The sequence below is a fragment of the Pieris napi genome, chromosome 9, assembly GCF_905475465.1.
Source record: "Pieris napi chromosome 9, ilPieNapi1.2, whole genome shotgun sequence".
Taxonomy (NCBI): domain Eukaryota; kingdom Metazoa; phylum Arthropoda; class Insecta; order Lepidoptera; family Pieridae; genus Pieris; species Pieris napi.
The window spans coordinates 4,668,637-4,681,002 of NC_062242.1; the positions used below are offsets into that span (position 1 = coordinate 4,668,637).

General features: G+C 33.0%; 2 protein-coding genes across 2 annotated transcripts; one reads left to right on the forward strand and one right to left on the reverse strand.

Annotated features, from left to right (window-relative positions):
• Positions 1–1,173: 1,173 nt before the first annotated feature.
• LOC125052202 (RNA polymerase II transcriptional coactivator) lies at positions 1,174–1,914 on the forward strand. Its single transcript, XM_047652865.1, has 2 exons — positions 1,174–1,397; positions 1,633–1,914. Exons 1-2 carry the CDS (start codon positions 1,332–1,334, stop codon positions 1,888–1,890), a joined length of 324 nt encoding a protein of 107 aa, XP_047508821.1. The 5' UTR covers positions 1,174–1,331; the 3' UTR covers positions 1,891–1,914.
• Positions 1,915–2,027: 113 nt separating this feature from the next.
• Positions 2,028–9,395, reverse strand: LOC125052198 (ethanolaminephosphotransferase 1-like). The gene is made up of 9 exons (XM_047652859.1): positions 9,146–9,395; positions 8,986–9,054; positions 8,723–8,915; positions 6,827–6,953; positions 6,473–6,602; positions 5,786–5,943; positions 5,111–5,291; positions 3,859–4,044; positions 2,028–3,520 (listed from the first exon to the last, which is right to left on the reverse strand). The coding sequence occupies exons 1-9, from the start codon at positions 9,194–9,196 to the stop codon at positions 3,461–3,463; spliced, it is 1,155 nt and encodes a 384-aa protein (XP_047508815.1). The 5' UTR covers positions 9,197–9,395; the 3' UTR covers positions 2,028–3,460.
• Positions 9,396–12,366: the final 2,971 nt, after the last annotated feature.

A 12,366-nucleotide genomic window follows, 5' to 3' on the forward strand; every position in this document is an offset into this window, starting at 1 on the left:
CCATCTGTTCCGTCCCATGCAAACATGCCATTTCAAGTTTTTTATTCTAAGTAAACAATAATATTATCATTTGTTGAATAGCATCTTCGCCTTATTATAATGGGTCTTAATTAATTATCTCAACAACTGACTTTTATAAATTTTTACGAACAGCTCTCGTTGATGACATTAAATTTTTTTTATCTTGTTACGCCAAAGAAGTTTAACTTGTAACGCGTGTATAGTGCTTTTCATGAAAGAAGTCCCGCGGATATTTTTGGAACTAAATTTGACACGTCGGCAATGTTGTCATTCGTCGATGTTATCAAGTTCGTTTGTTGTGGTAGATTTTTGTGAATTTTTAACTAGCTTAGTGCATTTTAAATATTGATTACAATGCCAAAAGTTGTAAAAAGTTCGGCTCGAGAAATGATATTAAAGGTGAAAGAGTTCTGTGAAGCGGAACATAAGAATCAAGGTGTTTTAATACAACTAAACAATGTTCGGAAGAGAATTGCCGCCAAAACAGGTACTTTTTAGAGTTGCCATTTAATATTTTTTTGCTGTATTGATGGGACTTTTATGATATAAATTCGTTTTTGCGACAAAATTGAACAAATACATAACGTGATGAAACTAGGTAACTGAAATTAAAACATATATTACATAAGCATTATAAACTTAAAGTTATTATTATTTTTAGTTGTTCATAATTTAATTGCAGGTGTGTCAGAAATAACTATAACAAGAATTACAAACGAAGGTATAACAGCGGTGTGTACTTCGAAAAAAATTGTAACCCAACAATTTTGCAATAAAACTCTGAATAAAAAATTGTATTGCTTTTCTTTACCCTATCTTCTCAACTTTTCCCTGTAAGTAGGTAGAACACCGCTAATATAAGTAAATAAATATGTATATACTTTTTACATAACAGAAATATTGTTTCATCGAAGTATGCAGAAAATAATATTACTTGATAAATTACATCTGCTAAATGTAAATAAAATAGGTAAATTTTTTACTCATAAATGGCAACATTACGTCATGCGATTGCAGCGCCGCGTCTGGGGGACTTCTTTCGTGAAAAGGACTATACATGAGTATACTCACGTTTCTTTAAATACGGAATGGCTCCCGTATGTTGTAACTATGGAAGATGTGCATTTTCTGTATACACGTTTTTTGTACATGTAGTCTCGAGTCTGTGGTATCGTAATCGGTTATCGGCCCTAAAGTCTAAACTATAAGTATAAGGTTAGGTTTTATTTTTATTAGTTAAAAGTATTATAAATATAAGCATTATCGCTTATATTACTTATTAGATAATTCAAGTAGGTAAATAAATTGCAATGCCTAAAAATAAGAAACAAAAGAAAGAAAGTTCAAGCAGCGACAGTGATGACGGACCAGTCGACGTAAGTATCTTTTTAATTTATATTCCACGTTCTTATAGCAATAATCGTATTTAAGATTATTATAGCTATTTAACTTAATAGGAAAATATTCAGTGGTTTCGTTTAATCTGGTTCTTATTAAATTAGCTTCCCGGTAACCTAGATTTTTAAATTACCGTTAAATGTATACAATTTAAAAAGAATATGGAATTTAAGTCAATGAATTTTATCATAACAACTAGATGGTATTTTACAGAGAAATCCTCCTCCGGAAAAAAAAGCCAAGATAAGTTCTAAAACAGATGACAAGGAGCCAACTTGGGTTTTACAAGGCAAAAAACTTGTAAAAGTTAGAGAATTTAAAGGAAAAGTTTATGTTGATATTCGAGAATTTTATGAAAAAAATGGTGAGTTATTACCTGGAAAAAAAGGCATTTCCCTACAGCCTGATCAGTGGAGGAAACTATTGTCTTTAGGAGATGAAATAAATGAAACTATAAGTTCCATGTGTTAATTTAATTAAACTTGTTGAGTATAATCATGTGTATTATTTTAAAACTCCAACAAGAATTTATGATTGGAAATAAAACAATATATTTCATATAAATACATGTTATATAATAACAAGAGGTCTACATAATTAAAACACTATTTGACAAGCATGTTTTTAAAAGAATTTTAGTTACAATGAAAACTTAAAATAACAGGTACAGTATGTTGAGCACAAACAAATGGAAAAATATACACATTCTTCACAATTAAATCTAAAATATTACATAGTACTTGCAACTCAAATAACTTACCTGGCAATATGTTCATTACTTTTCACTCATGTAGAAATGGTGAACTAACACCAATTATAAATACAATGAAGATAATATTGGTAAATTTACTCACACCATTTAAAATTAAATAAAAATCTGGCAAGATTTGTAAAAGCTTAAATGACACACTACCTTATTTACCACTTAAAATACAATTTTGATTGGCAACCACAGACTAGATGATAATATTACTTGATTGTTTGCTATGTATATCCCTGCCCTTTATATAAATGCTTATTTCAATCATCAGAAGCTTGTAAAAATGACATGAGTTGAAACAATAATATTTACTAAAATACTAGTAGCTGTCATTGTCTTTGTGATTTACTTAAATAAATTCCCAGGTTAAAAACGAAACTATTTTACATGTTTAAGAGGAACTCAATTTTGTAGGTGATATATATTATGTTTAAAAATGCACTAAAATTTTTTATCCGTAAAAGTTCATCCATTTGAAATAACAATTTCCATCGCACCAGAACATTTGCCGTAAGTTTTTAAGTATATAATAAAATTATTATTAACTAGAGGTATATATACCATTGCTTATAATAAAATAGGAATCCCCAAAATGCATATTAAACCTTAACTATCTTTGGAATAACATATAAATTATATAACACTATAATTTGAACTACCAAAATTACATCAAAAACATAAATTGATGTAGGAATATGTAAAAACTCCAAAGTATATAACAATATAGGATATGAAACTTCAGTTTGTAACTTAGATCAATAATTTAAATCAAATAGTTAGAGAACCTGTTTTTTCTGATATTTTTATAACAATGACACTACCATCTATCCCAGATCTATTATAAATGAAAGCAATTAAGATAGTATTTCCAATATAAGGAACAAATAGTTACATACCCAATTCTTCATAAAAACTAAATCAGTATAATTACACTGTTTTAATATAAGCGCTGTTCTTTCTTTACATCATGCCCCAAATACAATTTGACAGAAAGAAACTAAAGAAACTTCAGTAAAAATTGTGCAATACCGCTAATGATTGAGTTTTTTGAATAATAGTGACAGTGTCTGATATAGATTACTAAATCATACACAAAAAATTGTATGATCAATGCCATCTGGGACGGCAATTATAAATAAAAGCAATTTAGATAGTCTTTTCCCTGAAATCAATACAAATTATTGACCATAATAAGAATCATTGACATCAAAAATATAAGATCAAAGACAGATCTAAAAATTTGCCTACTAATCTATGACAAGACAAGATAAAAATCACAAATTAATTCTTTGGCTTTATGTGGAAACATGCTATTTTGAAGTGATCGCACATTTCTCGTACCTGGAAAAAAATCATACATAGTTGTTATGCAGAACTTTATGACTTTATGTTTGTTACCTATAAATAAATAGTTTTTTTTTAAATGAATTGAACATTAATGTGTAATTTTTGCTTGCTGCGACTATGTCGCTTCGAAGTATTTCATCCAGATCAGGGCAGCTGTTTTTGCGTAATTAAGTGATAAAGATCCATCAGAAACTTTTGCATTTATAAGGTATGCAAGATTGATACTATGTTAGAAAAATATTCGACTTTAATATTTAAGACTAGATTAGTGTCAAAACCGGAGGGTCCTAGGTTCCCATTCAGTGAGATAATAAATGTGATGTCCCACTTACCACTTTAGTACCATAGTTGATATGTGCCCATGAGCACGCCATACATAAGGAGCCGAGAAGTATAAGTTCGCTCATGGGCGAAACCCTCCAGTAGAATACAACGGCCATTACCAACGCATATGGCACTAGAAGATTGTTGAATATATCACAACGTGTATCGCTCATTTGTGATACGATTAGACGACACTGGAAAATATAATTATTTTGTATCATATAATTTGTACAATAATTCATCTGTTAGAGGTTTTGGTTAACTATGCCTCAATGTTACACAAAGAAAAAACAAATTGCATTTGATATGTACGGGAGTTATAGTTCGCGCTACCCTGACCATACGTCAAAAACTTATTATATTTGTCAAACTTAGCGCTAAATTACAATTATGTATAAACGATTTATTTATGTACCTAATGGCTTAAAATTAACTCTTCAACGAGACTTCGGTACTTATGACTCCCCTTTGTCAAAACGGTATTGACATACCAGTCATACTTGGCGTTTTGATTAAATTTTATCTTAGTAAAGCTGTCTGCCCACTATCCCGCAGCATACCATGACCGTACTAGGACCGTTTCAGACAAAAAAATATTCTTTGTATTGAGAAGTATGAGACTATGCCCACTAGACCGTTCCGTCACCGGCCGACACCGTAGCGTGCCATGCACGGGCCGTCAACTATTCGTCGGAGGGAATATTTTGCCGGTGCGGACACGCTACGTTGCTAGAGCGCTGCGCGCAGGCGGCTAAACGGTGACTGAGCGGGGAGTATGACCGTTACAAACCCGTTTTAAATTTTAATGACAGAGGTTTGATTAATATGATTAATATCTCGAAACATTGCTTATCACTATTTGAGAACTTCACTAAATTTTCATCAACGATTTTGTGATTGATAATGTAAATTTACATTACCTGCATGTTTAAGTTATTATTTTATAGACCTAACCTTTAATAAGCAATACTATTAAATAACAATTAAATTATGAATATACATAGTACATATAACATTTGCCGATTTAGGAAATAGAAGGGCTCGACCTATAATGTATAATACCTAATGTCACATACGGGCATCATACAGATTAAATACGGGTTACATACGGGTTGTAAACGGGTTCAGAACTCTGTCGGCCCGCTTCAGTGGGCGAAATGGAGCGTACCGGATTGCTTTCCGTGCTGGATACGTTCCTAGCACGGTCATGGTATGCTACGGGATAGTGGGCAGACACCTTAAGTGTTCTATATAACTTACATTGATATTTGAGAATATAGTTCCAGTGAGCACATAGAAGAGCCTCGGGCCTCGATTTATTATATCTGATGGTGAGTAGAGAGCCCAGATGCTGCTAAGCACGAAGAACACAGCTAGTGGAATCAATGGCCGAATCGTTTCAGTAAAGGACCGCATTTTGCCGGTTTTATCTCTGTATGACCTAATAGTAAAAATGTGTTAAAGCACGTTCTTTTCAACTGTTTATTACTGCATTCAAAAAATATCCATCCTATTTTGTTAATATACTAAATTTTCTAGGCGGTCGTCGTATAGACGACATTTTTATTAATAGTCAGTCGTACGATTAATTAGTTTTGTTTTATCATATAATATTATTTTTCTACTAAACGATTACTAAATAATTAAGTTATACGTAAAAAATATACATGTATGTGTATATTTTTTATATTATTGATACACAACATACCTAAAAACGTCTAGATCAATTGGAAAAATGTATTTAAAATTATAATTAGGACGTCGTCCCATCAGAATATTTCGAAGGGATTTTGGAGAAATTCAGAAGTTAGAATTTTTAATTTTTATAGAAACCTTTTTGTATAAAACCAGCGCTGAAGACAATACAGATGTTGAAAATATTTGAATACGGTTTTTTTTTTAGCTTTTTAGAATAGAATAAAGAAAAAATCCTACTTATATATATTCCACAGTATAACAGTCTGGCTCGTGAGCATGGCGGAGAGGTAAAGTGTGACTTCAAAAATGATGCCTGGAGTGAGTCCGCCTGGGAGGCCCACGTGCCATGCCTGAGGCCCAATTACGGATGTAACGAGTAGGAGAATACATGAACCCTGTATTAACATGTGTTAAATGTTTAAATGATGTAAATTTAGATGTATCATGATGTTAGTGAATAAATGAACTAACCAACACAAAAATTCAATTCCTCCTTAAAGCGCTATCCAAACATTTCCGGGAACTCGTCCCGGCCGTGTCAGTATCCCGGAGCACGCTCGGTGGGGACACCGCCGCCTGACACGGAGCTGTGTGAACAAGTTCATACAATTTGTACGTAACCGATTTTTTCCCCGTCCCTGACGGAACAAGGCCGAGACGAGTTCCCGGAAATGTGTGGATAGCGCTTAAACATAAATAACAAATTTGTTTCATATATTACATAAATCGACGTTTAGAGAATTCTCTTAAATCAAGGATAATGTCATATTTCCGTATTTGTAATCTGTTATAAGTGGACGCAAATTAAAATTAATGTTGCTTGAAAAAAAAAAATACTTTTTCTATAATATCAGGAGCATAACAATTTGAAAATGTTATAGAATTAAAGTTGTACCTTTATATTAGGTGAAAATGTTAACTTACAATCATAGTAAAATCATAGCCCCAAGGGAGGAACATGATACCAGTATTATATTTCTCCCAATGAGTGAGGTAGAAATTTATGAAGATGTTCCATATAACGAAGAAAAACCGCAGTGGGCTCAACTCATCCCTGGAATCAGACATATTGATACTATTAGTAAACTGTTCATATTTTTTATCACAACAATACACTAATTATGACTTTAAAACAACACACGGTTTATTTGAAAGGCAAAAAAAATGTTGATTGCCAAAGGTAGAAGAGAGCGCGTGAAATAAACCACAACGTAGTTATAATTAATAACAACGTTCAAGTAATTATTTAAGAGGTAATTTGGAACCTTGGAATATTACCTCCCAAATATGCTGTAAAGACATGTGGGTATAAGAACAGCGGAGTAAGAGTCCAGTCCATGATCAAATAATTCGCCGAGAGGCCCGCTTGTGCCCGTCCGGCGGGCCTGCTTGCCATCTATACCATCTGAAATATGTATTCTTAAGTATAAAGTAGTAATTATAATACACTTATTCAAGACCAGTTTTGTTAGTCCTTGAACCGGCCAACCTTAGCATAATTACATTCGTGGAAATTATTTAATAGCATACATTATGAGATTTTTTATAATAGTTAATAATATAACTTCTTATTAGCTGGAAAGGTACGAAGATAATTTTTTTGTTATCGATTACATTCAGTTATGATTTTAAATTCTGGTCACAACAATATAATATAACACACTCGGCATTTATGGTACCCAAAAAGTATATAAAGTTCGTATGCGCATCGTTTGATAAAGGTTACAGTATAAAAAAATCAAAGGATACGGAAAAGAAACAATAAGTAGTTAATGAATCTGTTAACAAAACACTATGGGTATTGATAATTTATCGAGACGACACCGTAACTTGAGATAACAAAGGGCAATAGTAAAGCCTAACGCAGTTCCGTTATCTTACAAACTGTTCATCGAATGAAATGAATGAATCGAGCTACATGGTTTAAACATACGATTTAATTCTTTATTACTCTACAAAGTTATACGGTAGAACCACAGTCTAAAGGCCGATTTACATTATCTTAGTGTTTAGGAGAGTGCTTTAGGATAGTACTTTAGTTGAAACATGTAAACGCTACTTGCTTTAGTAAACGCTACGCTAAAGAACTTGCCTTTCAAGTTGTACTAAAGCACTCTCCTAAACACTAAGATAATGTAAATCGGCCTTTAAGGTATATTTCTCTGGGTAATCTTACCTTTATATCAAGTTATAATTAGTATTTATCTTAATAAAAAACGCACTACAGGAGAATATTAAAATTCAATGAGATTTTGGGTAGTAACTTCATAAAACCATGAAAGAGAACCTCGTTTGTTGCTTTACGTTGTTGTTTTCAATGCATTCATTCTGTCTAATATTTGTTAACTAACTCTGGATTTGCGCGTAACCACCAGCGGCGCTATAACGGTCGGTTTCCTATTCAAATATGTTTTCGACTCAACGTTGCATGTTATAGGTGCTGAGTCCAACTCATAGTTGAGATATTACACAATAACGTACACTTAGGCCTTGTACCTATACACTACGTAATTAAGATTGAAATACAAAAAGGGGAAATGAAAGTATTTCAAAGTCAAATTAGTTTATATAAGCTAGATTGTAAATATTGTTACATATTAGTAGTAAGTATAACCAACTACAATAATAATTAATATATATAGTATAAACATAGTTTGTAACTTGTATAATAGCATAAAAGGCAAACAGGTTAAACCTCCATGCTTTATAATCTGATTAGTATGAAGCAGTTTTTAGTTAATGATTTGTTTAAACAATTCTCTAACATTGACTCATGGTTAAGACTTATTTGTGATTATGTAAATACATGACCTTATGTCAATGATAATGGTTACTTATACTTGCTTCTTTTTAAACATACAAGCTGCAAGGCCGGTTTGTTATCTGATAATAGATGTCTTTAGCTCTCCTTATTACTTACTACTTGTAGTTTTTTTTTAATTATTGAATTACTAGTTGATAGTTTAGATTTTTGTTATAATAAAGAAATTAATCAGAGTAACACATAAAAATAAAATATAGTACTAATTAAAGTAGCATAAAATCCGCAGAAAAGACCATTTGTTTTAAGATGCAGAATACTAAAAATATACTTACCTTTTTAAGAAAATAAACATTAAAATAAGAGACCTTTTAATTGTAGCCTTATGGAAAAATATATAAAACATATCTTACCTAATGTATATGCAACAAATAAATTTATAGCTGAAAAGGCCCAAACCCAGCTTGGAATATAATCATCTGTTTTATTATTTTTTGTCAGAGCATTAAATCCATAGTCAAAGTAAGAAAATAGCAGGAAGTTTAATACTGTCAGTAAGAATCCAGCAAATGTTAGCAGGTTTGGTGCAACCCAACGTGGGCAAAACTGTAACCAATAAAATGTATCACTTTCATGCTGTATTAAACATTTACTTTTTATCAAATATAATATTTACCTGGACACACCAATCCCAAAATGGGTGCATAACATATTTACTGAGAACACTTGTGTCGATTGAATTATACTGAAAATTTAATATTATAAATGAATAATATGTTAATAAATAATTATAAATAAATAGTAGGCATACATTATATATATTAATCGTGTATTACCTTATATTTTTCAAATCCTTCCAATTTATCCTGAGACAGGAAACGTGCCATTATTACACTGTAAAGAAATTGCAATTTAGTAAAAAAGATATCTCATGCTAGGTATGAGTCACAAGAAAGGTTAGAGTTGTTAACAATCTAGTTTTAGTCTACATAATAAATATTTTATTTTTCTCAATATTTAAAACGGCGCCGCTCAGACATAAAAAAATTACACATGACCGATAGCTTTGGCGAATCACAATAAAATAATTAAAAAAAACAAACATTTTATTACCACTGTGGCACAGTGTATACTATAGTGTACAATTATATGTGTATACTCTATGGCCCACTGCCCATATGTCACAGACTACAACAGATTACATTTGATTTATACATATTACGATAACAGATTAAATTTGAATGAAAACGAAGATAAAGATAAACGCCTCTAATTAATGAGCTGCTTGGCAGTATATAAAACAATTATATTGTATCTAGTCGAAGTTTACTGACTCAAAGTAGTTTTTGATACCTTACAAGTACCTAAATGCATACAACGCAAACATATTATAATATCTGGGCATATCCCTATGTGAATGGTGTGACCATTCTAGATGTCCAGAGAACTACCAAGTCTTAGTCGATCCTCCTTTGGGTCCGTCGGTTCATTGCGTGGTCCGGAGTACTGTACCTACTACTCACTCTACACCACTCCACTTTGCGTTCTGTACAGTTAGTTTTGGCACTGGTATAGGTCAGCAAATTGGGAGGGGATGCGGTCTCTCTTTGCGTCCTCCCCTTGGGTTTTATATGCGTTTCGTCGGATGCTGCAGATTGTGTTGCTAACTTTGCGCCGCGCCGAAAGCAAAAATGCTTTAAAGCATGGGCGAAAGCGGCGAAATCTTGAGTTGCGAATACCGGCGAACTTAAAAAGTATATAACTCTGCCTACAGGGGGTTTAGTCAAGATGCGTTAACAGTAGTGTATGTAGAAAGTCGAAAACTTATATATATATGTATGAAAATGGCAGTTCGTGTCGACAAGATCCTGCAAACAGGAGATTGCTCGGGCAAGTCTGAGCACATTTGTTTGAGCCATTTTGCCTTTCGGGGACTCGAGTCTTCTGGTCTCTCGCCAAAGCTATCCGAGGCTAAAATAGCCTCAAAAAGCTTAGCGTGCTCAGCAAGGCGAGACGGTACATGGCTTGCAACTTTAAAAAGCGGAAATTCGCCTCACATGGAGTACTATTCTCAAGTCTGGTCGGGTATTCCCCAGTACCAATCTTGCTCCTTAATCTTGACCGTATTTGAATTCGATTACCAGTCACTTTTCCTTGTCCCCTTAGCGTTGTGTAGAGATGTGAATCTGTGTCTACATTGTTTACCGTGGAGAGTGTTCAGAGGAGTTGTTCGTATTAATACCTGAAGCTGAGTTTCATCAGCAGACATCGAGACAGAATACCACACGTATCACCTCGACGTCCCTCGTTCCACAAAAGAGCGTTATTTCAGGCAGTTTTTGCCACGCACCACAACTATGTGGAACCCACTGAAGTATTTTCGATTCAATTTGACTTAGGGTCCTTTAAGAACTCGTAAGCCCTCTTGCATTGATAGTGTCCAGGGGCGGCGGACGGCGGTATCGCTAAACATCAGGAGCACCCCCTGCCCGTTTACCCCCTGTTCTATAAAAAAATATCCTTTACAATTTAGGATTTATTTCTAGGATCCCGAAAAACATGAACGAAGTATTCTTATAGAACGCCACTGAATTGCGTATATTTCATATAATAGGAATATTTCAGTACAATAATTAGTACTTATTGCTGTACATTAGTGTTTTGTTTATTTAAGTTCACTGCAACTGAACTTACTTTTTGCGCCACAATAAATAGCAATGTTCAGTTCGGTGAAGACTCAAGAACAAAGGAACTATTTTAGCGCTGGACTGATATTTTATCCTGGCACTAGAAATATATCCATAACCTATGTATAATCTATATATTATGTCACGCTACGGATGGAAGAGACCGCTGGGTGCAGAGTGCGGAACCCCGGTCGAACTGAACTTTTAAGGAAGAAGTTAGAAGCCAGAGGACTATATTAAGCAGTGGGCGTCCACAGGCTGATATGGCGATACGTGTGGCCTATTTCAGTTTACAATTATTGTGTACACAAATCTAGATTTTTAATGACTTAAGAATTGTAAAAGAATATTATTTTCGACTTTCAATTACGAATATATTTATAGTAGACCAGTGCCGATAATTTTTGAAACCAAAAAAAATTACAGTAGGATGAAACCCATTAGAAAAGCAGGGGAATATGATCAAAATGAAAGGAAAAATAAATTACGGTCGATCTGAGGTCGGGAAGGGTAGGAGGGGGAGTTTTAAGGGTAAAAAACGGTTTATCTCGATTTCCGGCAAAACTAAAAGTCCTATCGAAGAAAGTTAAATGGCAAAGTTGTAGGCAATAAAAAGATCTACAACTTTTGTATTTGCAGATTTTTCACATAACCTCAAAATTTAGGTGAAAAATTCAAAAAACCACCTTTTTGGTTTTTTATTTCTATCTTTTACAAAAATTTATTTTTTTAAACGAAATTTGGTGAAAACTTACCTTATTATATCCCAAATATACTGTAATTTATTTGATTAAAAATATTTATTTTTTCACATTATTTTGAATTAATATCGAAAAAACACCCTAATTTTCAATCGAAAATTCTGACGTCAAAATTTCAGCTTTTTCCAAAAAGTTGATGTGCTTTCAGTGCGTTGAAATCTCTACTTTCCTGTGGTATAAAAATATATATATATTACCATAGTAAATCTGCTCAGAAAATGCAAAAAATCGTATGCAGTAACGCCCAGACCCGTCATCCCCTTCCCTTTATTACCATTTATTTATTTTAAAGGCTATCTGCACTGGTCTATAGGTATTAATGTGATAAAATTATGAAATATTATATAATTACTAGCCGACCCGGCAAACGTTTGTTTGGCCATGTACCTACATATTATATTATTTCTAGGAAACATTTTTTTAGTGAAATAAAAATTATTAACTATATTCAATAATAAAAAATAGGGGTTGAAATGAAATCGTAGAGGGGTGAAAATTAGGGGTTGTGTGTAATTTTGTATGCTGTATTATAATTTTTGGTACACCGTACACCCCTTATCATTTAGGGGGTTTGAAAGATAGTTAGTAGCCGATTCTCAGACTTACTGA

Bases quoted from the DNA above. Each gene is read 5' to 3' on its own strand.
- LOC125052202 (XM_047652865.1), top strand. From the start codon at position 1,332: ATGCCTAAAAATAAGAAACAAAAGAAAGAAAGTTCAAGCAGCGACAGT. The intron at 1,398-1,632 runs GTAAGTATCTTT...GGTATTTTACAG, and splicing joins GTGATGACGGACCAGTCGAC to AGAAATCCTCCTCCGGAAAA.
- LOC125052198 (XM_047652859.1), bottom strand. From the start codon at position 9,196: ATGGCACGTTTCCTGTCTCAGGATAAATTGGAAGGATTTGAAAAATAT. The intron at 4,045-5,110 runs GTAAGTTATATA...TATATTTTCCAG, and splicing joins CTATATTCTCAAATATCAAT to TGTCGTCTAATCGTATCACA. The intron at 3,521-3,858 runs GTAAGTGGGACA...ATTTTTTTCCAG, and splicing joins TCAACTATGGTACTAAAGTG to GTACGAGAAATGTGCGATCA.